General features: G+C 42.8%; 3 protein-coding genes across 6 annotated transcripts in view; 2 read left to right on the top strand and 1 right to left on the bottom strand.

Annotated features, from left to right (window-relative positions):
* The window catches only part of myo1d (myosin 1D), a 38,665-nt gene extending 25,790 nt beyond the window's left edge, over positions 1–12,875 (top strand). Inside the window, exons 21-23 of one of the 2 annotated variants that reach the window (XR_015091612.1) lie at positions 2,758–2,912; positions 10,320–12,045; positions 12,152–12,875. Coding sequence is in view for 1 of the 2 variants with exons in the window: in XM_086064040.1 (XP_085920166.1) it covers positions 2,758–2,912; positions 10,320–10,476 (312 nt within the window). In the remaining variant the exon portion in view is untranslated. Of the gene's footprint in view, positions 1–2,757; positions 2,913–10,319 lie in introns of both variants that reach the window. The other variant, XM_086064040.1, reaches the window with a different exon arrangement.
* Positions 12,876–13,210: 335 nt separating this feature from the next.
* cdk5r1b (cyclin dependent kinase 5, regulatory subunit 1b (p35)) lies at positions 13,211–19,868 on the bottom strand. 3 transcript variants are annotated; one of them, XM_086065025.1, is made up of 3 exons: positions 19,505–19,868; positions 16,960–18,005; positions 13,211–15,711 (listed from the first exon to the last, which is right to left on the bottom strand). In XM_086065025.1, the coding sequence occupies exons 2-3, from the start codon at positions 17,862–17,864 to the stop codon at positions 15,696–15,698; spliced, it is 921 nt and encodes a 306-aa protein (XP_085921151.1). In that variant the 5' UTR covers positions 17,865–18,005; positions 19,505–19,868; the 3' UTR covers positions 13,211–15,695. The 3 variants fall into 3 exon arrangements, with proteins under 3 accessions (XP_085921151.1, XP_085921150.1, XP_085921152.1); XM_086065024.1 differs by having other exon boundaries at positions 16,960–17,956; XM_086065026.1 differs by lacking the exon at positions 13,211–15,711 and having other exon boundaries at positions 16,956–17,956.
* Positions 19,869–20,970: 1,102 nt separating this feature from the next.
* Positions 20,971–26,998, top strand: psmd11b (proteasome 26S subunit, non-ATPase 11b). Its single transcript, XM_086065034.1, has 13 exons — positions 20,971–21,093; positions 22,126–22,227; positions 22,318–22,514; positions 23,956–24,013; positions 24,215–24,409; positions 24,495–24,639; positions 24,727–24,787; positions 24,875–24,937; positions 25,039–25,164; positions 25,693–25,728; positions 25,808–25,859; positions 26,211–26,353; positions 26,451–26,998. The coding sequence occupies exons 1-12, from the start codon at positions 21,003–21,005 to the stop codon at positions 26,351–26,353; spliced, it is 1,269 nt and encodes a 422-aa protein (XP_085921160.1). The 5' UTR covers positions 20,971–21,002; the 3' UTR covers positions 26,451–26,998.
* Positions 26,999–27,834: the final 836 nt, after the last annotated feature.

The following is a 27,834-nucleotide window of genomic DNA, read 5'->3' as shown; positions in this document are numbered from 1 at the left end:
TTTTATATATAATAAAAATTTATAAACTTCATTCAGGCGGAAAATAACCCTACTTCAGATGGCAAGTGTATGTTTGTAGCTTTAAAAAAAAAAAGGGGGGGAAAAAAGGTCGGCACATTCAGTTGAGCCAAAAAGAATGATCGCGCCCAGCCAGCCCCTTCGTCAACATGTGGTGTCCTGCGGCGAGACAATTAAACAGATGGCGGGACAGACGAGTGGCCGCCGCGGCTTCATTCGGCAGATCAAAAGTGATTTAGTGGATCAAGGCGAGAAAACAAATCAGAAAGTATCATTAAGCTACTCGTTAGTAGCAGCCAAGCGGGCTGCCCTGCAATTAAGCCTTCAAAATAAAGTCAATGTGGCGCTAATAATTGTGAGGGATTGTAACCCTTTTGGCCCGCGCCATAATGAAGCATATTAAAAGAGAATGAAAAGAAATAAACTGCTTTTCTAATAATCGTAATTACTGTACAAACTGGAAAGTCCGCATATTGGATTGTGTGCCTTTAACTCTTTGACTGCCATAAACGTTATAAAACGTTTAGCATAAACCTAGGGAAGGGCGCCGAGGACGTTAAAAGACGTCCCCTATGTTTTTTTTTTTTTTTTTCAAAAACGGGTGCAGGAAAGCCTTGGGCAGCTGTGCTGAAAGAATCAGGCTGATCTGATTAGTCAAAGACTCGTTTTGGCCCCTAGAGGGCAGCGATGACTCTCTTTGCACAAGGTTGGATGGGCCGCCCACCGTGGGCGTCAGTAGAAGACGTGAGGCGGAGCTAGAGTGTTGAGGAGACAATGGCTGATCCAAGCCACAATGGCTAGACCAAGCAACCGGTTACAAGCAGCTCACGCTTGAGCATTTTTTTCAAAGACGGAAAGCATCAATCAATACTAAAAAGCGCATTGATGTCAACGATGATGATGACAACGAGCTCTTCGCCAAAGTTGGAAGCTTTGGCCTGTTACTATCACGTAGTAAGCGTCACCGGCTACGCGCGGCTAGCGCGGCTAGCGCTGCTAAGGCCGGAAAACGCGCACAATAGCCGGCCGGGTACTTCTACACAATCGGACATTCGATCGGGCGATGGAGAGTTGGCATCGACCAATGCAGATTGATTATGATGATGAAGATGACAACGAGCTCTACGCCAAAGTTGGAAGCTTTGGCGTGACTGTTATGAACAAGTAGTAAGCCTCATCGGCAAAGCGCGGCTAGCGCGGCTAGCGCTGCTAAGGCCGGAAAACGCGGAGCTGCACAAGCGGACATTCGATCGGACAATGAAGAGTACCCCGAGTCCAATGCATATTCATCGGAGGAGCGGGTACAGTCTGATCACGGAGAAGACACTGTTTCTGGACTACGATGCCACCATGAATGGAGTGGATAAAATGGATCAGAGCATCTCCGACCAACCCGGTATAGCAACTGAAGGACACGGGGAAGCGAGACGTAACACCACCGTAACGTAACCGTAGCATGATCCTGATATTAGACTTGACACACACTGCAGTATATACTTGCTATTCCCCGGAAAAAAACGGCCTGCAAGAAAGTGGCACACGCGAAGAGGCAATCTGTTGTGCAAATGCTGTTGCGTCTTCTTGCACGCAGGAGAGTGTTACACAAAGAAAAACTGTCGTTGAAACATCCACATATTTGTAAATAGCACCACAGTTGCACACATTTGTAAATAGTTTGCCAAATTGTTGTCAAATTGTTACACTGTTGAATGTAAATAAACGTATTTTGCTATCAAAAAACACTTTTTCATTCTTGGTGGTAGTGTTTTATAGAAGTAAAGCACTATTTAGGTGTTTGTGGCATCATTCATGGACAAAAAGAAGTGTCAAATTCACTAGAATGCATGAAATAATATCGTTTCACTAAAAGCTTGATTTCTCCGTATTTGAGTTCAAAACAAGCGAAATCGGATGAAACTAACCATTTTCTATTGTTGATTACTAAAGAACGGAATAAGGTAGAAACAAACTCTTTTTTTCTGATGAAAGATGAAAGTCCAATCTTTCATTTGGTAGTACGTGTGTTTCCATAGTCCAAACAGAACATTTTCTGTGGACCTTGAAAATCAGTCAAAATGCTTAAATCGGCTGGCACTGGCGGCATCCCTTTTCTGAAAACGTCTGGCAGTCAAAGAGTTAAGGGGCGTGGTCAATCAGTTGTTTGTTAGCGTTAGCAGCAGCTCCTCGTGAGTGTTTTCATTTTGTATTCGCGTGTTCAGCTATTGTTACTTTCCCCCCACTCGACTCGAGCGACGGCATATCTGACAAAGCGGCGGCGGCTCGTGACTTGGAAAGACTCTGAAGGCGGCGCACTCATAAACTTACAGTTGCAGCAAAAAATAAACAGCGAGTGAGATGAAGCACAATTACGACAACAGAAGCTCGAGGCCGCTTATCGTCCTTTTCCGTCTGCGTCTTTAAAAATGCACAAGTCAAACTCATTGTTTGGGTCCTGCTGCTTTTGATTAAAAGAACATTTGACCGTTCCCCCCCGGGCGGGACGCACTTCAATAAATCTTTACCCGCTTTGACTTTGATGGATTATTTTCCCCTTCTCGACTCAATCTGACAGCGCGGTAAAGACATCATCTTCACAGCATCAATCCGCTCACTCGACACGACACCTGCGGGACAACATTCTGCCTTGACAGAGATATAGTTGCTCACTTTTAATGTCATTTTGCTAATTGTCTTCTTTTTTTTTTTTGTTCGATTCACATGCATTATGATGCATGGCAGGTCACGGGCATGAGCGTGTCGCCGGGCAAAGACCAGCTGGTGGTTTTCCACACCAAGGACAGCCGAGACATGGTGGTGTGCCTGCAGGGCCTGGTGCCCGCCAACGAGAACCGCATCGGTGAGCTGGTGGGGGCCCTGCTCAGCCACTTTAAGAGGTAAGTTGGCCAATATGCCCATTTCCTGGCCAACGCCATGGGAAAGTCTCATTCTTGGAGTGAAATGACATCATCTGGCGCTAAGTGAACTATTCATCATATACTCATCATAACATATTCAAATATGTTTCTGAATCCAGATGATGTTATTGTGTGCCTTTTATTTTCAGTGTACCTTAGAGCTCTGATTGGGTCATTCAAACCCAAAAACGTGTAAATACGTTTTTTAGTACTTTGACCTTCACTCCCAAAAACGTATTTATATATTTTTTTGTTTTTTTATGCCAGCGCATACAGAAGGCTTTGATACATATTCTGACATGAAGAGATTGCTTAAAGCAATTGTAGTTATTACCAAAAAAACGGCCAGCAGGTGGCAGCAGAGTATAAGAGCTCAGCCAAAGCCATGTTGCAACAAGCTCTTTTTGCCAGTGTTTTCAACAGGTTTGTGAATAATGATGAGACTTAGCTATATTCTAATGCTAATTGCTGCAAAATGAAAACAGATACAAATATCCTTTTTTTTTCTGATGAAAGGAGAGACTCTAATCTTTCTTTTGGTAAGTTCCATGTTTTTATAGCGAAAGAACAGAATATTTTGTGGACCTTTCAAAATCCAGTAAAACAGGAAAATCAGGGGAAATGGCAGGGAGGGAATGAGTTAAAATACATCTTTTTTTTCTTTTTTTGCCTATAGAAAAAGAAAATAATTACATTATTCATAACAAATTTTGCTTTTTGTTTTTTTTTAATTGATTTTCAATGGACCCCCCCCCCCCCAAAAAAAAAACCTACAAAAATAATAGAAATTGTTTTATTTACAGATAATGTGTCAAATTAACAAACGTATGTGGAACAGCATCTGTAGCGTGGTGTTTAGAACTCTTTAAACAAATATTTGAACACAAACGGTAAAGCAACATGTCGACGAATAAAAAGCTGCGAAAACTGTTATGGATTAATGGCAATTCAATGAGGAACAGCTCTTCACGCTGCCTCATCCGTCACTTTGACACGCAGGCATGTGTGTGTGTGTGTGTGTTAGTCCGATGGCCCGTGTGTGCCATGATCTCCGAGAGGCAGCGTAATTATTTTCACGGTGTCACCACGCACAGTACTAACCTTCAAGTGTCCTTCTGAGACAAACGGACCTTCACATTTTTTTTCACTTTCTTTTTTTTTTTTAGATGGCAGATTTTTCACATTATGTAAAAAGAGGCAGAGAGAGAGAGTTGCTTCACTAGGCAACCTCAGTCGTCTTGTTTTTCAAAAAAAAAAATAGGAAGGAAAAAGAAGAGCTTTAGCCGCCTCCATCTTTCTGAAACAAACCGCCCCTCGCTCGTCTTTCATGCCAACCCCCAATCCCAACCCCACCTCAGCCTCACTTGACTCCCCCTGTTTTATTTCTGAGGAGATGAAATATTTAAAGATGCTGCTGCTGCTGCTGACCACTATTTTTAGAGCACAAACAGCCTCCCTCGTTCTCTTTTATCCCTCGTTCTAGTAATGGGACGCAGCCCTGAAATCAGTCAATCAATAAGAGGTTCGAGTCGTCAAGATCTTTTTGGATGCGATTATTTATATATATATATATATATATATAATATATATTTATATATTTACATATTTATATATATTCATTTTTGGTTGATTTGTTTCATTAAATGTATTGGGTAATTGATTTTTTTGTAAATTCTAAAATAAAAATATAATAGTAATAATAATAATATATATTTTTTATTTTATTCAATAATTGATGAAATTATTTTAATTTAATTTAAGAATTACATTTAACAATAATGATGTAATAATAATTTGATAATCAAAATACTTTTTATAATTAAATTAATAAATCAAATCAAATTGAAAAGAATTATTGTCTTCATCTGTCACTTTAAACGGTAAAATGTGGCCCTCACATTTAATTACTGTCTTAGATGTTATTTTATAGAAACAAAGATATAAAGATATTTTGTAATGATGTTATTTATATATTTCTATATTACTCATATATATATATATATATATATATATATTACATTATATCATTCCTCTCTTTGCTACTTGCTGTTAACGTCCATCCTTGCGGATGTTCTGTCTCTCAGTATGACGTCATTTCTAAATCCCGGCGTAATCTGACTTTGTGTTGTGTCAGTGATCAGTCGAGGGGGCTTTCCTGGAAAAGATCCAACACGCAGGATTGATGGAGTCATTGATGAAATTCTATTCATCCTGCTCACCGTCAGGTTAATCGTGAATTTTTTTGTGAAGGAAATTGAAAAATGAACTCCATGCACACATTTTTTTCCTGCTGCCCAAAACGATTTTACAACAATTAAAAAGGGCTTTAATGAAGTCAGCAGCCACTTCATTAGGGACACCTTCAATACAAAAGGTGACATCGATCACGGCCATGAGAGAGGTGTTCATTTAACCATCTGCTTTATTATCATTGACCCGATTGCCTGAGTCAGCAGACTTTCATTGATTGCGCACAGCGCGATGCGTTCAAGTCCCGTGAGGTTCTCACAGCGCACGTGTAACACGCGGTGCAAGTGCTGGGATCAGATCCAACCAGTGCCGCCGCCGCCTTCCATGTTTGCCGCAGAAGCGTGTAAAATGTAAATATTGAAACGGGAGTACGTCAGCACTTTGTAAAGGGAACATGTCAAAGTGCATTTTAGCCTGCACCGGAATGATGGAGAGAAAGAGAGAGAGAGAGAGAGAGAGAGAGAGGGTCGATTTGCTCGCCCACGCCAAGGTCACAACGCTTTCTGCTGAATCAAATCTTTCTTCCTCACTGATGCAAGCGATGCACTCCTTTTTCCTGTCGTCCCTCATATCTTTTTATCCTTTCTTACCCATGACTCTTTCCTCTTCATCTCATCCAGTTTCTTCCCTCTTTTCTTCCATCCCTCCTTTCTTTTTTCCCTTCTATTCCTCCCCCCCTGTTGCTTCCATCCTCTCCTCGTGTGCCTTCTTTTTTCAATGCACTCTTCCTTTCATCCCTCCTTATCTCTGCTCTTGCCCTCCACCCCATTCTTTATTTTCTTTTCCCCTTACATCCAACTCTTCCCTTCATTTTCTTCTCTTCTTCATTCATCCCGTTGTTCGTCCATCCCTCTCATTTTTACTTCATCCCTCCTCTAGTCTTTCTATCCCTTCCTTTTTTTCTTCCTTCCATCACTTTCTCTTCTCCTTAATTTGCCTCCATATTTTCTTCTCTTCTTTCCTCCCATTTGTCTCATATTGCCGTTTCCCTTCCACCCTTTCTCTCTACTCGCCCCTCCCTTTCCCCGTTTTTTCCCCTCGTCCTAATCCACCGTAGCTCTCTCCTCTTCCCCCCATCCCCCTTTTCTTTCTTTCCCCCTCCCTTATTCCCATCCTCCCCTCTCCCACCAGCTGCGCCCCTTCTCCTCTTTTGTTTTTCACCTGTCATTCCTCACATTCCTCTTTTTGTTCTCCTTTCTCCCCCTTGCCTGCCGTTTCCATTCTGGGGCGCTGCGGATGCAGTTGCCATGGCGACAGCTGCTTCCATGTTTGTCTGATCAGTAAGCGATCCATTAATTACACCGCATGTTTGCTACGTGAAGTCCTGGCCTATCTTGCTTCTTTTTTTTTTGTGTTCAATTAGACATTGTCATCTTTGTTCTTGTGACCTCGGCCCATGCCAGGGGTACCCATGTTCCGCCCAGCAACAGCGGTCCTTCCTACCTACTCCGCCCCCCCCCCCCCCCTCCCTCATTTTCCCCCTCCCTGCCACAAGCATGATTAGCTTCATCGTCCGCCACCTCTCCAGTGGATCCCGTCATTGCTCATTCCGTGTCACACTCGCCCGATGACCTCATTTCCTCGCCACCATCCATCCCGTCCGACACCTTTGCCACGCTACATTCGCAGCGACGCCTCCTTCAAGAGCCTCATGTGTTCCATTTTCTTCTTCAGAGAGACCTAACAAAAATGTTTACCTGATTTAGAGAAGGGAAATACTGTACATAGAGCGTAAACACATAAATAGAATGCAAAGAATTAAGCACTTCGTGTTTAATGCTTCAGCTCCGTTCATTGTGCTGCTCCTTTTGGTGTGCCCACCTTGGCCACCAGGGGGCTGTATAATAGTCATACAGGCAACCGAAGAAGATTGAAGCTGCCATTTTCTTCTGTATGACTATTGATGCTAGTTGTTAGCCCGCCAAAAACGTTTTCCATCCGTGTTAGCATTAGCATTTTAGTTTTTCAGTGGAAGCGATTTACGTATGCCTTTTCCTGATCAGTGACTTGGCACAAAGGCTCATTCGACACACCCTGCCGCCGCCATCTGCGGAGTGCGACACCGTCCCCACCCCAAGAGGCAGACGCCGCCGCCGCTTTTCCTGCGACTCCGGTTCCGCCTCACCTCCCACTCAGCCGCTGAAGTGGCCCGTTTGTTTAAGCGCCGCATGTGCGCATTCCCGGCAACAGCTGTTATTGGCACGCGCCGTTCACCCGCCGTCCCGCGGGAAGACGGACAGTCAATGTCCAAATGTTGTGAGGACGGGGTCATGCTCCTTTCTGTCGAAACACCCCAACCCCCCCCCCCCCCTTTGGAGTCACTGTTATTTAGATGCGGCTGAGTCACGGCAAACATATGGAGCAGGTTGAGGAGGCAACACGTGAGCAGCTTCTGCCATGCATGAATAAAATCAAGAGCCAATGACGCTCATCCAAAAAAAACATCACCTTGCTGCTGTTTTCCCTCTGCAAGTGTAACTGCCAGAGGTGGCGAAAGTACTCACGCTGTACTTATTAAGTACATTCTAAAAACAGTTGGGTCAAAAATAACCCAATTATGGATAAAAAATGGAACGATACACTTTATGTGTCAATTTGACCCAACTTTCACGGTTGTTTTTAAAACGGATATTTATGAGTTGTTTTACGCTCAAAAACCCATTTCTTGACTCAAGTAGAGGATCCAACTGTTTTTAGTGTACATTTTAGAGTCACTATTGTTTTGTTTTGTTTTTGACTCAAAAGTGAATTAAAAGACACGTTTGAATTTTGTGGTGATTTATATAAAACTGTTGTCCACCATTTCTGGATGTGGTTTAAAAAATAAAATTAAAAAACTCCTAGTTTTTTTTTTGTGCTAGTGGTTATCCTTAACTTGCTTAGCTAATAGCTATTATTAGGGCAAAGTCTGCTAGCTTGCAAGCTAGCTGATGGCTAGCACCTTTTGTAACGGCGCGGAAAGCAACGACCTGGCTTTATGCAGACATATTTTACTTCGGAAACATTTAGGGATGTGTAGACAGAGGTAAAAAATATAATAATAATAAAATTTAAAAAAAGCCACATTTTGCATAACTGCTGATTTTTAATCATTCAAATTTGTCAGGGTTGCTAACACACTTCTGCGTTGCGTCTCATTTCAAAGCTAATTTCACTATTTCACAACAACAATATTTGTTCTTCCCAGTTCTTGCGAATAATCCGCTGCCATGTTGGGAATTGTTGCACTGGAAATGATCAACGTTTGAGCCGTTTCCGGGCAAATAATAAACTCGTTCTCTGGGAGCTTCTGAGCTGCTGCAGGCTCTCGGCACGGCACGGTTCTTGGTAGGTCAGCAAGAAGGCATAAAGAAAGCGCTATCGATTAAATGTATTCCAAGAGGGAGAGAAAGTCGATGTTTAGCTCCTTGCGGTGAGATGAGCATCGAGTCAGACAAAAGAAGGAAACCGCATGGCCCGGGGAGGTTCTCCACATGTGAGGTAGAACAAGCCCGCATCATTTGGACGTACTCGCAAACACCTATTGTTAGCAAACGGAAAAAAAATCTATAAGAAGAACAAAAAGGCGAGGTCGAAATGTGCCAATCTGCTCTTTTTGCCGTTTTTCTGCTCAGTCAGCAAAGACACATGAATAACAAGGAGTAGCGATTCTAATTAGCATTATCGTCCTTCACGTGCCCTTCTGTCAGAATCCCGTGCTGTGTACTGTATCTACGCGCATGCTAATCAGCCGCGCATAGATCAAACTAATGCAGAATAATCCAGAAGCTGCGCACTTAATCCTTCACGGGGATTATAACCTTTTGATTGGCCTTGATTCTTTGTAATTGTAGTCGGGAGACGCGCAAAGCTGCCTGGTCTGCTCGTGGCGACCGTTCTTCAGAATATTAGCTGTGCCTCAATTGTTACATTGTCGTCATTTATATGTACAATTCACGTCACGATTGCTGTGGGGTTGAAAGTGTCTGCGTCAGATAATCATTTTTTTTTTTTTTGTCCCGCCACCTAATTATCTGATTGTGGCGTGTTTGAAATGTCCAATCTTGTCCTGCAATCTGGGTGAAGTAGTGAAAAACGTGAGCTGACAACGGCAAGAGTTGTAAGGGGGATGTTCGGTGGTTAAAATGCGATTAGGAGAAGGAAATAATTGATTTTACTGTTTGAGGGGCCAGTGCAGTGCAAGTCTGCCTTGGGGGAGGTCAGTGCAGCTCAGACGGCCTGCTGGGAATGAAAAATCATCCTGTGACCTTAAAAATAATATTTTTTCTATTTATCGACACAATGTGATTTTATTGTGTTATCTATTTGGAGACGTGCGTGTGTGTGTGTGTGTAATCCTCCTAGTGTTTGCCCTTCACGCCAAGTCCAGCATCCCTCTGGCATTTCAGCAAGACACACACACACACACACACACACAAAGTACCTTTGGCTGGCGGCCATGACAGATGGAGGAGTTGGGCTGGCGGAGGTTGCCACGGCAACCAGCAGTGACTTCTCCCCTCCGCTCCAACTGGAGCTCCCATGCAGCGGCTCTGCGGAGGAGTGCGTTGTGGGCGGCGTGTTTGTGTTCATGAGTGACTTGTTGTGGTTGCGTAACAAGTTGCTGTCATCGGGTGACGACTTGTACTGAGTTTGGAAGTGGAAAAGCGTGATTTGTGTTACGTATTGCCAGACTGGCTGTACTGTAGGATCATATTTTTTTATTTATTTTTTTCATTTATATTCTTTTATTTATATTATTTTATTTATATTTTATTAATTTATATTTTCTTTTTATTTATTTTTATTTTTATTTTTTTTAGTTATTTATATATTTTTATTTATTTATATTATTTTATTTTTATTTTTTTATTCATTCACATTTTATTTATGTATTTATTTTTTATAAAATTGGGATTCAGGATTAACCTGTAATTGCACATCCACTACAGTAGGGGGCAGTGGCGCTGTCATTGTCAGAGATGGGTTTTGGAGAGCACGGGGTGGGGGGTGCTGAACTTTTTCCTGGGGGAATTGTGCGCTTTTCCGCCAGCAGCCTGTCGGTGACCTCAAAGTGTATAAAGTTGAAAATGTTTTGTGTACATTTGTGCACATTTGAATGTATTAACAAGTGCGTTGTCTTATTTTGTGCGTCAGTGAGCGCAGGAAGCTGCAGGTGAACGTCAACACACCCATCCACTGCAGCATGAACGGCAAAAAGTGCACGGTGGTGGTGGAGCCCAAGATCAACCAATCGCAGCCCGACTTCACCAAGAGCCGCGCCGGCTACGTGCTGGCCGTCCCCGCCAACTGAAGGGCGACGCCCCCCCCCCCCCCCCCCCCAGCAGGCCGGGAAGGTGACTGACTTGTTTGTCTGTTTACGGAAGCGTCCAATCGCAGCTTTCAAAAAGTTAGCACTGCTGGATCATCCGCCAAAGTGATGTTCTTTCCTCTTTTCTTTGTTTGCTTTGTGCAATATTGACTTTGTTTTGTTGTCAATCCAAGAATGAGTTGAAGAAGTTTTATGTTAATGGATTTAAAAGTGTTAATTATAAACGTTGGTCCGTGCCAAAGGCGTTTCTTGACTTTTTAGTTGGGACGTGTTGAGCACGTCCGCAATTTCAATGAAGTTAATTTAAAGTTGTGATGCATGCACATTTAATACATTATGCAGCAAAGTGCGCCGCTGGTTAGGAGGCCTCACGGGTTCCCCGTTGGAGTCTTGGTTCCAAAGCAGAAGAAACATGACTCAAATTCAGCGGTTCTCAAACTGGGCTCTGTACCTTGGGGGGGTCCACAAAATAGCATTTAATCTGACATTCGTGATGGGAAATAGTTATTTTCTCATTTATTGCCCTTTTTGAAATGTGTCCGTTAAGGGGGGGGGGGGGGGGCAGTGCTCTTTCAGCCCCCACTTTTGCACGCCACTGCACTAGCCATAAAAATAAGAATTCAGTTTTATTTGGAAATGTATTTATTAAACCCGCTTAAGTTGATCTTTCATTTCATGTGGACCCTAAAAGTTTTGAGAACTGCTGCTCTAAAACGGGTGAATGATTGTTTGTCAATACGTACCCCTGATTGGCAGCAACCAGTCTCGGGTTAACCCCGCCTCTCGCTCGAAGCCATACAATATTTTTTTTTTTAATGAATGAAGGGACGGCCGGATGAATGCAACGCACGCGAGTACTCTGTAATGAAGGAAACCTCCGTAGAATCAAATATGAAGCATTAGCCGCATGCTAACAAATGCATGCTAACAGACTCGAACCCAAAGGAGCCACACACACACTTTTATTGTCATGTTGTGTGACAAAGTAAAGCGTGTGTGTAAAGTGAGTCAAAGGTCGTCGAGGTTTGTGCTCAGTGGCGCGGTCGAGCGAGCGAGTGGAGAATGCGTGCGCTCGAGTCCCCGATTCCGCTCGTTAGCCCGTTATTCTCCAGCCTCGGAAGGAACTCGCGCTGTCACGCCAAAAAGAAGAAGAAGAAGAAGAGGTGGTGGGAAAGTTTTCTGCTTTCTTGCCCCCCCCTACGTCCTTCTTTCCTTTCTAATTTGTTCCTATTCTCTTTCCTTATCTGCTTTTTCTTCATTCCGCCTCTCCTCAAAGTCTAAAAAAAACATGTGATGATAAACCGTTACAAAAAAAAAGTGCACGTAACAAATATACATGAGAAGTACGCTGGTACCTTGACTTAGGATATGAATTTTGTTCCCAGGTCGGAATTTTCTTATTGAAACTCATTTACTGCCATTGACGGCTATAGACGTCAAAAAGTCATTTGAACTAATTTCTATTAATTTAATTTTTTTTTTTTCACTTTTGCTAAGAGTATTAAAACCTAGGGAAAAAATGATTGTACATTTAGAACAGATATAAAATGTGTGATTATTTGTGAGTGAACTAGTGAAGTCATGCAATTAATTACAATTAAAAAATGTAATCGCCTGACGCCCCTAATTTTTTATAATCTTTTCTTTATCGCGTCAGGTGATTATTTATTTTTTTAATTGTAATTAATCGCATGACTTCAACAGTTAAGTCATGATTAATCACAAATTTTATATCTGTTTTTATATTGTTAACAAAAGTGGGGAAAAATTCAATGGCAGTGAATGAGTTAATCAGTTCTCGCCCCCCCCCCCCCCCCGCCCAAATCTAATATAAATAAATAAAATGATAAATGAAATAAATAAAATGATAAATGGTCAGTACTGAACAGTAATTAATTTTTTTTTAAGTCCGTACTGAACAAACTGTAGTATTTGTGTTGGATGCGTGCCTTTAAGGGGGTGTGGCCTAGCGAGTGACAATAGCACCTGAGCTCAGGTTGCCTCGTTAGTCTGTGTGTGCGATTGTTTGGCCGTGCTCTCAAAGTGCGTCGGCATCTTGGGCTCTCCTTGCCCACATGCGAGGGCATCTCACTATTTTTTTTTTATTTCACTCCACCAGTGGCTTCGTTTGCAAACTAACTCCAAAAACTCCCAAATTTGGGGCACTTGTATGTCAAGGTGCCGCTGGAAACGTACCACTACGTAAAGTACACTTAGAATGTTGCGTTTGTGTGCCAACGGCGGTCTCCGCCGCGCGTTCGCCAGATTCCCCGTTATTTATTGTGTGTTGTATATTTACATGCGGTCGCGTGTGCCTCATTTGATATTCTCTCTGCGTACACTTTGTCATATTCTCGTAGCAATAAACAGTACATGCAGTACTTTTTGCAGTCTTGTGTGCAAATGTTTTCTCCGAACGTGTGTGAGAACAGGAAGTTGTCAACTATGAATCACGGACACCTGTTAACGTTAAGTGACTTGTTGTCGCCGTGACAACGCCGCTTGGTGTCAGTCACCGGCGGGCCGCTTTAATTGGCTCCCGGTGATGACTGGTTAGCGCTTCGGCCCGCTGACTCAGTGACTCGCCTTCGCGTCCTTCTGCCTCTCACCGGGCAGTTTTTTTGGGGTTTTGTTTTGTTTTGTTTTGTTCAAGCTAAATGAGCAGCTAGCGCTTTTTCTAGGGCTAACTTGCACAAATCCACACGTCAGTGTCTGGAACAATCAGTGCATTTTATTTGGATTTTATATTCAGCACAGTACAAAAATAAATGAAAATAAGCCGAACCGGGAAATGAAATCAGGAACAACATCAGCTTTTTTTTTTTCTTCTTTTTTTTTTTTCTTCTTTTTTTTTTTGTTGGAAAAAATGTGACATTTTAATAACTGTCATGATCCCCTCCCTCCTCGCACCCCCTACCATTTTTGTTTCCACACAATCTTCTGTACAAACACACATTCACACACACACTCGCAAACGACCTGGTCTGAGCCACTTGTGTTATTTATCTACAAGATACGCAACAACAGTCACAAAATCATCAGTTTTGTCCAGTTTTTTTTTTTAAGCTTGATTCGATGACGCGAGTGGAGGAAAAAGATGCTTTTTTTTTTGTTGATGTTGAAATGTGCTTTTTTTTTGTTTTTGTTTGGCTCTTTCTACCGAGCAGCTTGATATTTCTTTGCATTTCCATGTCACTTTTTTTTTTTCTCCAAAGGTTGATATTCTTCCAAAGGGAGCCAAAAAAGTCTATTTTTCGCCAGTTCACGTCAATGATTTTTACTCCAAAATGACGACTGCTTGACGGAAACATGACTTTGGAAATGGCATTCAAAAGCAGAACAGGAAGGTTTTAGAAGATAAAAAAATATAAAAACTTGGGGGGGGGGGGCATTGCTTGTACTCCAAGTGATGTATTAGTTTTAGATTATGCACATAAAAGCCTCCTTAAGCACAATTTCTGGTGACTTCCTGCCAAGCGCACTCGTAATCGTCTTCAAATGTGACCTCTCTTTTTAAACACACTTGCAAGCCTTCCCCTCTGTCTATTGACTTTGTGAAATAGTCGTAAAATTTGACGCCGGCAGTAAAATACAAGGACTTATACAGGAGAGACAGGATGAGAAATGTTCAGCAAAAGTGTTTGGGGTGGGAGGGGGGTAGGTGGGGGGGGGGGGGGGGAGCATACAAATCAACCATAGAAATAACCGGTAACAGGTTAAAATAATGTGACGGCAGCAATACAAAAAGGAGAAATTTAAAACAGGAGCAATTTGAGACAAAAATATGGCAAAAATAAAATACGGGGGAAAATCTGAAGCTCGAAAAAAGTGATGGGAGAAATTTGACTAAACAAAAAGAACAGGGCAAATGCAAATGAAATGTGATATTGGTGAAGACGAATGTGACACCACTGGCAGTAGAAATGAGTACAGGAAAAATGTGAGATAGACCGTTTATGGAAGAAATCTGATCTTAGCCGGAAAATGTGGGAGAAATGTGAAAATTTCGGGTGTGAAAAAAAAAACGTGAAAATGGGTTGTTGGTACTAAAATACGGGGGAAATGTGGCACTAGTAAAACATGGAAGAAATTAAATATGGGGGAAAAAAACGTGACGATGGCATGTCAATTGCATTATGGTAGTAAAATATGTATACGTGTATGTGAAATATGACAACTGCGTGAAATACGGGGGGGAAATGGGACACCGACTTAAAATACCCCCAAAATTTGAAACCGTCAGAAATGTGACGCCATCTATAAAATATGGGGGAAACAAAATGTGACACCGGCATAAAGCATAAAAATCTCCTGGTCTGAAACGAGAAGGTGTGCAAGTTTGCTTTTAAAACCCCCCACTGAAGCCAAACTACCAATCAACTATACTTTTCGTCTTTTTCACTCCACTTTAATCCTGTTGTCGCTTGTTGTTTCGTCGTCTTTTTTTTTTTTTTGCTGGTCAGACTGTTTCCTGCGGGTCATCCGTTAATAAATCCCTGACACTCGACCGGAAGCAATCGTCATTCCCACCAAACGACGAGACGAAACGCTCAAGCTAAAATGTTACACTGACCGTGTTAACGAGCTCCTAAAAGTCATGAAAGTGAGTAGATATCAGTGTTAAGGGGAGGAGAGCGTGATGGGAGGATATGGCACTGTTTTAACGGTAGATGATGAGAACGCTAAGTAGCAAAAAAAAAAAAAACATGTTCGCAAGCAGAGCTAAAATCAACACTAATGCAATTATTAATCAAGTCCAAAGAAGAAGAGAAAAGCTTTGCTCCTCTAAAGTCGCTGGCAGGCGTGCAAAAACATGTCATTCTAATCCTCATAACCAATGATTACAAATAAAAAGAGCTCGTTCCAGAAGAGCCATAAATAAAAAGCAATAAATATAAGCTCCACACGGGTGTGAAAACATCCAGTAACTTGTCGCTTAAAATGAAAAAAAAAAAAATTTGCGTCTTCTGGCTGAGAAAAAGTCCGATGACGCAACGTTCCATCCCAGCGTTCCCCACTTTGTCTGGTCCGAGAAAACGCCGTCTCAAAAAAAAAAAAAAAAAAAAAGGTCCCAACGCCTCAACGTAGCTGACATTCTGTCCCGGACTCGTCAACGTCCACGTGAAGTCCGCATTGACGGGCGAGAGGATGTCAAAAGGGGTGCAGGAATTTCATTGGTGTCGCTTGATGACGGACGCCAGTCAGGCGATGGCCCTCCTGCAGGGCACACGACACGGGCAGCAAAAGTTACACACTTGACTTGAAATGTGTCTTCATACCAGTCCGCTTGCGCTCATTACATAATTGTGTATCTGTCATGAAATTATTAGTTTGCCTCTTTTATTTTTTTGGTCAGAGAATTTAATAAAAATGGCAAAAAAGAACTGGCCAAAAAATCTGAAACAGATGATATTTTTGAAAGGCAAAAAGGAAAACGTTAACGTAACTACAAAATGTCCAAAAACAAAAGAAGAAATCCTGAAAATTATCATAAAATGTAAATGAAATTGTCAAAAGAATAATCAAAAAATTGATAGCAAAAAAGGCAGAAACAATCCAAAAGTGGAAGATAAAAGGTAGAAAAATCTCTTTTTTTTAAAAAGGCATAAAAGAAAACGTTAAAAACGTAACTATAAAATGTCCAAAAACAAAAGAAGAAATCCCGAAAATGAACATAAAATGTCCATAAAATTGTCAAAAGAATAATCAAAAAATTGATAGCAAAAAAGGCAGAAACAATCCAAAAGTGGAAGATAAAAGGTAGAAAAATCTCTTTTTTTAAAAGGCATAAAAGAAAACGTTAAAAACGTAACTATAAAATGTCCACAAAAAAAAGAAGAAATCCCGAAAATGAACATAAAATGTCCATAAAATTGTTAAAAGAAAAATCTGAAAATTGATAGCAAAAAGTGGAAAATGAAAGGTAGAAAAATGTAATCTTTGTTATTATTTTGCCATCTAAAGACCAGCCTTGTCGGAAAAGTGTTTTTGATGAAGCCATTAATAAGTAACAAGATGTGGATTCGTCAAAACCCTCTAAAATGGCTGTCAATGTGGAGAACTCAACTTTGGAAAGGACCGGCAGTGAATAAGGTAAGAAGTAAATCAATCTCCAGACTAAAACCCTGTCGAAAGAAGAGACTTGAACCCATTGAAATAAATCTCCAGACTGAAACCCTGTAGAGCATGCAGTCTTTAATTCAAAAACCAAAAACTGATCATTCCCTGCTCCCAAACTGTTATTCCCGTTAGTCTCTTAAAAACTCCATACTCAATGGGGTTTTAGTCTGAATTGATTGAATCTGTCTCACCGTTCAAATTCTTCTGTTTCTGTTTGTTTTAATGTTTCCCATGTTTGAAGAAGTCTGCATTCATTCAGTGCCATTGACGACTATAGACGTCAAAAATCTTATTTCAACCCCCCCTCCCCCACCCCCCGCCGTCATTCCCCCGCACCCCTCTCACCGGTCCAGCCCGATGAGCAGGCGACTGCGCTCCTCCTCCTTCTGGCTCTCGTTCTTGAGGTCGGCGAAGACCTGCGTGAAGTAGTGCGGGTCCGAGTTGATCTGCAGCATCTTGCCGCTCATCAGCTCGATGATGGACAGGCAGCGGTCCCAGAAGGCCTCCTTGGAGCTCTCCACCAGGAAGGGCTTGAGCGGGTAGGAGATCTCGTTGCCCATGTAGGAGTAGGACAGGTAGAGGCAGGTGAGCAGCACGGCCTGCAGCTCGTGCTCGCCGGCCACCTCGGAGGAGACCACGTCGCGGCACAGCATGTAGACGAAGACCACGTTGGCGGGCGTGATGAAGCCCTGGTCCTGCCACCCCTGCAGCAGCAGGGAGCGGTCCACGCTGCGCAGCCACAGCACCGGCTCGGTGGGCGACAGGTGCTTGAGGCGGTAGCAGCGCCGGCACAGGAAGTCGCCCAGGCAGCGCAGCAGCTCGCTGGTGGACGCCTGCACGATCACCCGCTTGGGGGTCCCGGCGGCGGGGGCGGGGGCGGCGGCCACCACGGGGGCCTTCTTGACCGAGGGGCTGTCGCCGGCGGCCTTGTCGCTCGGCGTGCTCTGATCCTGCGCGAAGGACGACAGGTTGGCGCACGACTGCGACTTCTTCAGGTTCTCGCTGTTCAGGTGGCTGACATTGTTCTGGTAGGCGGCGTTGGGCTGCACCTTCTTGGAGCCCTTCTTCTTCGCCGACACGGCCACGATGCGCTTCCACGGCAGCACGTTGATGAGCGAGTGGCGCTTCAGGCCCTTGTCTTTGGCGTTCTTGCTGTTCTGCACCGCCGTGTAGTGGCCCACCGTGGCCGGCCCGTCCTCGAACAGGGCCGCCTTGCGGTAACTGGGCGACAGGGACAGCACGGTTCCCATGGCGACGGCGAGGAGACGGCGGAAGAGACTCGGGAAGGGACGGCGAGCGTCTCGGCTGTGCCGCTCAGCTTTCACTCTCCAGACGGCGGCGGCTGCCGGAAGCCAACGAGATCAATGATCAGACGGATTCGGGACCGAGCCCTGAGGCAGATAGCAAAAACCGAACAATCGTGAAGCCCGTTTACAGTGAACCTCCCGTATGTTCGCCGTCTGATATTCCCAAATTCACTGGCAAATGTAAACAAAGATGGCGGACTGTGAAAACGATGTCACGTAGCTAAATTAACATGACAAATAACGATTAAATCTGTTTAAAATCTTATATAAATATAATAATAAATTATGTTTTGCCAATTATGGTCTGTCTCCGTTGTTGAGTGATGTCAGATAAGAATAGAAATTGCTGTATAATCCCATAACGCTTCAAATTAGATTGTTACTGCCGAGAAACCAATGTGAATTGATGGCGGCCCGGCGTTGTCATGTTTGCTGCTGCCATCTAGTGGTGGAGGTCAGAAACGCACCTTTTTTCTTTTTCTTTCTTTTTTTGCTGTTATCGACAAAAGAAGCGGCAAGCTTTACCAACTTGCATAGCTAGCTGCTAACAGCTAATCATCTCTTGACTTTCTCTGCATCATTTTGAGATGTTTACCAGCCTATTTTCAAGGAGCCATTCCTGTCAATACAGCCTGCCGGCAGTAAATAAAATAAAATAAAATAAAATCGAGAGATAAGCGTGAGAAGGTGCGTTTTTCACCATATAGCTTGTGTTAAAACTGAAAAATTTGCGAAATGGCTTTACACGTTTATTTTTCCTTTCACTCTTATTAAGTTGTTTGTCCTTGAGGCTTATTTAGCAGCATTGACTGGACTCTGCTGCGGCGTTGGAGGGATTCATTTAGACACACACACACACACACACACACACACACACACACACACACACACACACACACACACACACACACACACACACACAATCAGGCGACCAGCAGCAGATGATGGACGTAATGACGATAATCACACGTAATGATCAACAATATATCATGTGTTGCTCCTGCCTGTGCCACGCTGTAAAAAAAAATAAATAATAATAATAAAACACACCCTAAATGGTGGTTTGCATTAATATTTCAAGAGCACAAATCCATATTCAATGTGCAACGGCCGATGACCGAATCATGCACCATCTCTAAAATGGACGCCTGAAATGTATACAGTAAACACCGTCCATAAGGTCCAGTTTATGTATAGAACGCCGTGTATTGGATATGGGCTCATTTTCATGAAACCAGGAGAGAAAAATGTCTCGTCCTCACTGCAGCATCATGCCAACCGAGCCGAACCTTTAGCCCATCATCGTGCATCACTTGAGCGCCGTCATCCGTGAGAAAAAATACAATTCAAGACCCCAGAACCGAGTGTAAAGCTGATTTTCGCGGATTTTTTGGGGCTAATTCCGGAACACGGATGCTCTCCGTGGTTCTGAAGCTGAGCCCGTTCGTGGAATCGAGCCTATTTATAGCCACTCGTGCAAAAAAAAAAAAAAAAAAAAATACATCCATACGCGTGAAAAGAAATTGATATCATCCCATGTAACATCCAAGCCAAAAGATGAATATGTTGAAAATAAAGCTTACCAGCGCTCCGGATGACTGCGCAGCGACGACGATGATGAAGATGAGCCTCTTCCCCCTCATGAACGGCGACTGACGAGCATCTCGGTCCGTTTTAAAAGGCGCCCGAGAGAAGCGATAAAATCCCCCGATGATAATATACCAAATACAATCAATATATGAATACGTGAAAACACGCGACGGAGGATGCTGGGGGGGGGATGATGAGGATGATGAGGATGCGCTCCCGCTCCTGCGGCCGTGATGCTGCTGCGAGAGCTGCCTGGTGTGTAGTAGTGTCGTGTAGTGTCGTGTAGTGCGGCGTTGTGTTGTGCAGTGATGGCGCAAAGGCGGTGGTCCTAACTGTAAAGCGTCCGCGCCGCGCAGCCGCTCGGAGAACTCTGATGTGTACAGTGCGCGGCGCGCGCACCTGAACGCACCACCGAGCGTCCAATGTGATTGGAGGACGTTGGCGTTTGACCCAATTTGAGGCACATTGACACGAATCTACACTCCCCCCGGGGGGCAAAATCAATAGGGAATGTGCTCATTGGGTTTGACACACGTGTTACCTCTGCTAAGAGCAAATATTGAACGCGAGGTTGTCAAGATAGTACAGGATAGTAAAACGTATTGCGTGTGATCAACAGTATAAAGACGCTTTCTTTGTAAGAATACAAAACCTATAGGATAAACCTGAAACGCAAGTAGGTAGGTCTATAGGTATTATTGTTCATTTGTATTTGCTACACAGGTGCCCTGTTATCAAGCTTTCCTCATTTAAATGAATAAAAATACTATGATCAATCTGTACCAGCATCCATAAAAAAAGACACCCTTTTTGCAATGTGTATTTAATACGAATGAGTAGCACTTAATATTGTACTTTATAAACACATCCAGTTGTGACATAGTTGAAGCGAATTTATCAAATTAAACCGCGCTTGCCTTTTTTATTTTTTTTATTTTTGCTTCAATTCAATGGACAGTATGCTGCTCCTTCTGGTGTGCGCACCTTGGTCACCTGGGGGCAGTATAATACAAGCATACAGTACACATATACATGGAGACTCAGAACTTCATACAGACGGGGAAATATACAGTATATGCCTGTCAATGTTGTAGTATATTATCTGTCTATATATATTACACCACTTTTGTGTTCCAATAAAAGTTGTTTATAAAACTATGACTGATGCTATCCGTTAGCCACTAATGACATTTTGTGTTGCCTGTTAGCATTGAGCTACACAGACTTTAGCTCTGTGGTTGTTTTATGTAATTTGCTTCATGTTTAGTTTGACGGTAAGCTTGTAATGTGCTTTCTGGGCGTTTACAAAGTATTATTCTGTAAAGTGACTTATTTTATGTACTTTTACTCAAATATCGCTTTGGACTAGTTACTGTTGTCCAACACAAAAGGCTAGTTTTGCGTTAGACTACACTTCCCGGCATGCCCCAAGCCACCCGACGTCACATCCTGCACGTACTTCTCATTCAGGCTGCACTTTGAATAAGGAAGATGGCGGCTGCAGCAGTGGTCGAGTTTCAGAGAGCTCAGTCTCTCATTAGCACGGACCGCGACGCCTCCATCGATATTCTGCACTCGATAGGTACGAGTCACGCTTTTATTCGGAGCCTGGGGGGCACCTCGCGAGACGGAGGACGTTTTCTAGCCGCTTTCTCAGCGTTTTGTCGCTCGTGGGCCGGCGCTAGTTGAGTAGCGGCGAGCCGGCTGTGCGGTGCTGACTCACTGTTGAATGGGAGCTACCGTGGTGGACGGACGTTAGCTCGTTAGCCGCTCTGCTAACAGGCCTGACGTCTCACGCAAGCCGTGTTTTGTCCTTTTTAAACATTTTTTTTCTCTCACCGACCTGCTATTGATTTTTTTTGTATTATTTGTACTATTCGATGATCGGTGATGATAACTGGCTAGCGTTGTTAGCCTGTTGTCATCATGACCGTGATTGGTGAAGCTGTGACATGTTTTTTTTTTTTTCATGTTGTTGTTTTTCTGGGTACACACTGTTCTTCACAATGGCACGACAGCGTTTCGCCAACGTTTGTTTCGATGGTTTTGAGTTTTAGAAAGCGAATTTGAACGTGTGCTCCGCATAATGTTGTCATGTGTAAACACTGGCGAGGTTGCCCTCAAATTGCCTTGTCACAGCGGCAGGCTTGGCTGTCAACGAGCTCGCCTCGTGTTTGTACTCAGTACTCACACGGTGTACTTGAGTACTAGTACAGATACTCGCGTAAAATTAAGATGCTGCTGGAAGTGCTGATTCAACTCTTACTTATAAATGCACGGACGCTGAAATTGGGTAAAGTACAAATGACGTGACCATCAGTTATGTGCAACATGAAAAAAAATAATACAAAGTAAAAGTCTCTCAAAAGTTAGTATGGGAAAAATGTTTAAGTATTTGTACTTTGCTACTTCGTACCACTGCTCCTGACAGACGCTTCGAGCAAACTACTTGTTGCTACTTACCTGTAACTGAAGATATGAATGTGAAATGCTCATCCATTTTATTTATTTTTTTAATTGGCGAGTCCATTTTCCACAGCCTCTTTTCTGCTGTGGATTAACCACGGTTGCACAAAACTAACGAGAGGTGTTTGTAACGCTTTGGCGCTCGCAGTGAGGCGAGACGTCCAGGAGAACGATGAGGAAGCGGTCAGAGTCAAAGAGCAGAGCATCCTGGAGCTGGGGACGCTGCTGGCCAAGACGGGGCAGGCGGCAGGTGAACTTTGAAAACTCCCAACAATGCATCAGGATATTCTTTTATTCTCTTAAACGACCCCCCCCCCCCCCTCCCCCCCCGTGTCCCCAGAGCTCGGCGGCCTGCTGAAATTCGTGCGGCCGTTCCTGATCTCCATCAGCAAGGCCAAAGCGGCCCGGCTGGTGCGCTCGCTGCTGGACTTGTTCCTCGATATGGAGGCGGCCACGGGCCAGGAAGTGGAACTGTGTCTGGAATGCATCGAGTGGGCCAAGGCCGAGAAGAGGACCTTCTTGCGACAAGCTCTCGAGGTACAGACAAGAAAATGAATGAAAACTTAGTAGCACCTAAAAATGAAAATAAAAAAGGAAGCTCTCAAAGTACTGGGGATAGACGTGCCGATATTTGGCGTTTTGACCAATATCGGCCTTTTTACAAATCTGAAGCTGGTGTCACACTGAATGCTTGTGAACGTAGCGGAATTGAGGGTTTTCAAAAGGATTTGTAAGATGTTCAGTGACAGTTTTTACTTGTCGCAAACACATTTCGAACATATTCAGACACATTTTCACTGTCTGCGAAGATCTTCTGAAACATTTTACAAACCCTGACAAAAAAACCCAAATGAGCTACATTGGCATGCATTTGTCGTTCAGTGAGATACAGTGAACATCTTATTTATGGATTTATTTAAGGTTCCCCTTTATAAAAATTAGGCCAACACTGGAACTTCCTACACTTTGACAAAAACAATTTTTTTTAAATAGAATTAAGAAATTATGTTGATTTTTTTCATTTTTTTGGAAAACTTTATTTACAGTAGAAAACTTTAGGGAACTATTCACTTGCTTAGTTTTTAATTTAGCTTAACACATGCTGATGACCCTGGAAGCTCCCTGCAGTTGTTGTTATAATTTTTAAACAAAGCTCTCAATTCTTTATATGTTCAAAATTTAAAGAAAAAGGTTTTATTTTATTTTTTATTTTTGATGCTTTTCTCTTTTACTGCAAGTCGGCTTGAAATATTATCTGTCTCCTTGACTAATAATAATCTGTATCGGTCTTGAAAAACTCATATCGGTCGTTAACTACAAAGTCCCACCATATTAACTAATTTGCTCCCAAAACGTATAAATACCTTCTATTTTTAAATATTACCGCGCTCCCAAAGACATATTTATACGTTATTCTAATGTTTTTTTATGCTAGATTATACAGAAGGCTTTGATGCAGCCTTAGAACTAAAGAGTATGCTTGAAGCAATTGTAGTTATAACAAAAACGGCCAGCAGGTGGCAGCAGAGTATAAGACGTCAACCAGGGCTATGTTGCAACAAGTTTTCCCAATAATGATGAAACTTTGCTATATACTAATGCTAATTGCTGCAAAACGGAAAAGGATCGAAATATACTTTTTTTTTCATGATGAAAGAAGAGACTCTAATCTTTCTTTTGGAAAGGTTCCATGTTTTTATAGCAATAGAACACAATAATCTGTGGGCCTTGCAAAATCAGTCAAAATCTAGTAAAACAGCCGGGAGCGAAGGGGGTTGCTTCAGTAAAAATGGCTGGGAGGGGATGAGTTGATCAATAATTGAAAAATATATAGTCACATAGTAATAATATTAATGTTTGTTTGAAAGTCAGAAATGCAGCTGAGGTCTATATAAGGACTTTTAACGTTGTTTTTTTCCCCTGTTATTTCGTACCGATGTGATCCATTTTTCTCCCATTTTCTTTCTTGTGCCCTCAGGCTCGACTGATCTCGCTCTATTTTGACACCAAGAGGTACCAGGAGGCCTTGGCGCTCGGTGGGTGCTCGACGTTTGCCGCCCTCTTATCCATTTTATTTCCATGAGCTGCTATCCTGGTCGCCAGTTGGTGCCGGGGGTGGGAACTCAAGGCCCCCGTCGCATATGCGCATCCGAGATCAGACTTGGAGACGGAGAAAGACGACGAATGAATAAATAACTGCGGCGCATTTATGAGTGAGCATCCGTTGTCCGCCGCAGGCTCGCAGCTTCTCCTGGAGCTGAAGAAGATGGACGACAAGGCCCTGCTGGTGGAGGTGCAGCTGCTGGAGAGCAAGACGTACCACGCCCTCAGCAACCTGCCCAAGGCCCGCGCCGCTCTCACCTCGGCGCGCACCACCGCCAACGCCATCTACTGTCCTCCCAAGCTCCAGGCGGCGCTGGACATGCAGTCAGGTGGGAATCGACAGCGGGTTGGCATAACGGCGGGGGGGGGGTTTGACCCTGGCGCGTCATCCAAGCTCTTGTCTGCCGTGTGCAGGGATCATCCACGCGGCCGAGGAAAAGGACTGGAAGACGGCTTACTCTTACTTCTTCGAGGCCTTCGAGGGCTACGACTCCATCGACAGCCCGCGAGCCATCACGGCCCTCAAATACATGCTCCTCTGCAAGATTGTCCTCAACTTGTACGTACACGTTTGGGGAAGTGTCGCCGTCATTGTCGACTGGCTTGTAGATGAGATTTATTTTTTATTTTTTATTTTCTGTTGTAGACCAGAAGAGGTTCAAGCTTTGATCAGCGGGAAACTGGCCCTGCGATATACCGGACGCCAGGTGCATTTCATTTCCCTTTTCTCATCCACACCGGATTACTGTTATTTATGAATTTATTGTAAATCTCAATTGTCACTCCCCTTGCAGACAGACGCACTGAAATGTGTGGCCCAGGCCAGCAAGAACAGATCGTTAGCAGACTTTGAAAAGGTAACAAAAGTCTTCGGTTGGTCCAGTCTTGTCTCACGGCAAGTTTTGTTGCATTTTTTTCAAGCGAGCATGCCACCCCCCCCCCCCCCTTCTTCCCGTAGGCCCTCACAGAGTATAGAGCTGAGCTGAGAGACGACCCCATCATCAACACACACCTGGCCAAGCTGTACGACAACCTGCTGGAACAGAACCTCATCCGGGTCATCGAGCCCTTCTCCAGAGTGCAGGTAAGAGATCGCGGTAAAGTAGCCTCCTGCATTTGATTCGTTTCCACGGAAGCGTATTGCATTCACTTGAAGAGAAAAAAAACTCCTGTTTTTCTAACTAATTTTTGGAGGGAGCTTTGTTTTTTTGATTATTTTTATTTTCTGTTTTTCAGATTTTTTTTTCAGTTTTACAGAAAAAAAATTCTGTCAAAAATAAATTCCGAAAAACATGTTGGAAAAAATTACTAATTAGGAAAAATTACTCAGAAAAAGAAGGTGTGTGTGTGTGTGTGGGGGGGGGTATTATTCAGAAAAACCGGGGGGAGGGGCTGAAAAAAAAATTGTGGTGTTTTTGGGAGCAAATTTTTTATTTTTTTTCCTGAACTCCAAGTGACATGTTGCAGACTCGCTAATAGCGGAAGCGGACTTTTTCCCGCATCTCCATATTTAATAAGATGGTCGTGTTTACTTACTGTCAATAAAGGAATGAATGTGTATACTGTATTGTGGTTTGTTTTTTTAAAGCATTTTTTTTATGTGTTTTTCCAGATAGAACACATATCAAGTCTTATCAAACTCTCTAAGGTAAGTCAACTCAAGTAAACCACTATCTACGAAATAGGTTGTCGAATTGCTAATGACAAATTTGTTTTTGTTTTTTAAGGGGGACGTAGAGCGCAAACTATCACAGATGATTCTGGATGAAAAGTTTCACGGTATGTTTGTTTTACGATGTGCGATTTACTGAACATGCGTGTTGAGATGACACGATGGGAAAATGTCACATGACTAAAATGGTCACAACTGTCAGTGTTGTCGTTAATATCAGTAAAAAGCAGATGTTAGCGAGCATATAAGCGCCCGGACAGCGTTGCGAAATGTTTTATTTTTGATTGAAAAATATCAAATCAGCAACCCTATGTACCTTTTGACAGTAGACATTGTAAACGGCAACACCCAAAGAGTGTTCACGCCTGTAAGACTTTCTGATAACAAATTGAATTGGAGGCTTATTATTTTCCTTTTAATCAAATTGTGTTTTTTTTTTTTTTTTTTTGTGGTCTCAGGAATCCTGGACCAGGGCGAAGGCGTCCTGATCATCTTCGAGGAGCCGCCAGTGGACAAAACGTACGAAGCCGCCTTGGAAACCATTCAGAACATGAGCAAAGTGGTCGACTCGCTTTACAACAAAGCCAAGAAGCTGACATAGGTGAGCGACGACATGAAAGCAACACTCGACACGTACAGAAAATGACGTTGATGATGTTGATGATGCTGAGTGTGGTTTTTCCAATTTTCGTTCTCAGAGCAGGCCTGCGGCCGTGACCTGGAGGAAGCGCGCGCGCGCGCGCGCGCGCGCGCGTGTGTGTTTGAGCAGCTTATGTAACATTTGAAGACTGGGGACAAGGGAGAAGATGACAAAAGTGCAGTGAACAGGATCGCCCCCGTCCCACCACCCATCAGACACACCCCCCCTCCTCCCTCCTTTCCCTCAATGGACAGTATCACATTTTTGTGTGTGTTTTTTTTTTTTCCTGGCTCTCTTTTATTTCGATATCTCATTTAAACTCAGCGGCCAAGCCAGGCCATCAGGGAATCTTATTGTACAACCACAGTAAAAAAAGATTAAAAGGAAGAACAGTACATGCCACTTCAACCTCTTGAGCCTTCAAGATCTGCTCCAAAAAAACAAACACTTTTTGTTCCCTATTATTCATGTTTTCAGGAGTACATTGTTCAGTTTTTGGGAAGGTTGGAATACTCCATTTTGGTTTTACCCCCCTTCAGTCATATCATTGCCAACAGTTTAAATCCCCACTGTATTTCAGAAGTGTATTAAACTCACTATATTTGCTTTTGGTTTTGTGTTTTTGTAAAAAAAGAAACAACAAACAAAAATAATGGTTGCCACATGCCTGCCCCCCCAACCCTGAATGCTCATGTATGTTTATAGAAGAGGCGAGAGGAAATTTCACCACGAGTGCCATGTTCCCTGGCGCTTGTCTGCCTCTTGTCGGGGTGCAACATTAAAAAAGTCCCATCAGGCAAAACAAATCAAATACAAATATTTTTGCCTTTCAGCATCCCCGACTCTGCTCTTCTCCATTGTTAGTTTCTAGCATTAGCGTGGTATGCTAGTAACCAAACAATTTGTATGTTTTTTTTTTTTTTTCGTTTTGTTGTTCTCTTATAAAAACATTTTCAAAATAAATATTTTGTATTTTAAAGAAATTTGTCCTGTCTCTTGAAATGGCACAAAAATTCCTTGGCAACTGTTTTCTCACTTTCTAATTGGGTTAAAAAAAAAATGTTGGTCAATGTTAAATATTTAATTAATGAGTTTATTAAAAGGCATTCGGGACACAGCATAAGTTGATGAGTCTGGTTTGAAGAATTAAATGCATCACTGAATACTGTTCCGGCACTTAGTCTTTGGAATTGGTTATGGATAGTAAAGCTCCTTATTTAGTTTCTTTATTGGAAAGATTTTATTAGTTATAGTCCTCTTACAAATATAATTTGTGTTTATTTTATTTGTTATTTATTTTATGTTTTTTCCCTTTTATTTTATATGTTCAATTATATTGTTAGAATACTTTTGCTCAATCTTTGTCAAGTAATTTGTCATTTGATGATACATGTGTGCCTTATTAGTTTAATTGAAAAAAGAAAAAAGATTGTATCTCGGTA

The sequence above is a fragment of the Leptonotus elevatus genome, chromosome 20, assembly GCF_054856555.1.
Source record: "Leptonotus elevatus isolate MCC_2025b chromosome 20, RoL_Lele_1.0, whole genome shotgun sequence".
NCBI classification, from domain to species: Eukaryota; Metazoa; Chordata; class Actinopteri; order Syngnathiformes; family Syngnathidae; genus Leptonotus; species Leptonotus elevatus.
This window is presented reverse-complemented; position numbering and strand designations above follow the sequence as displayed.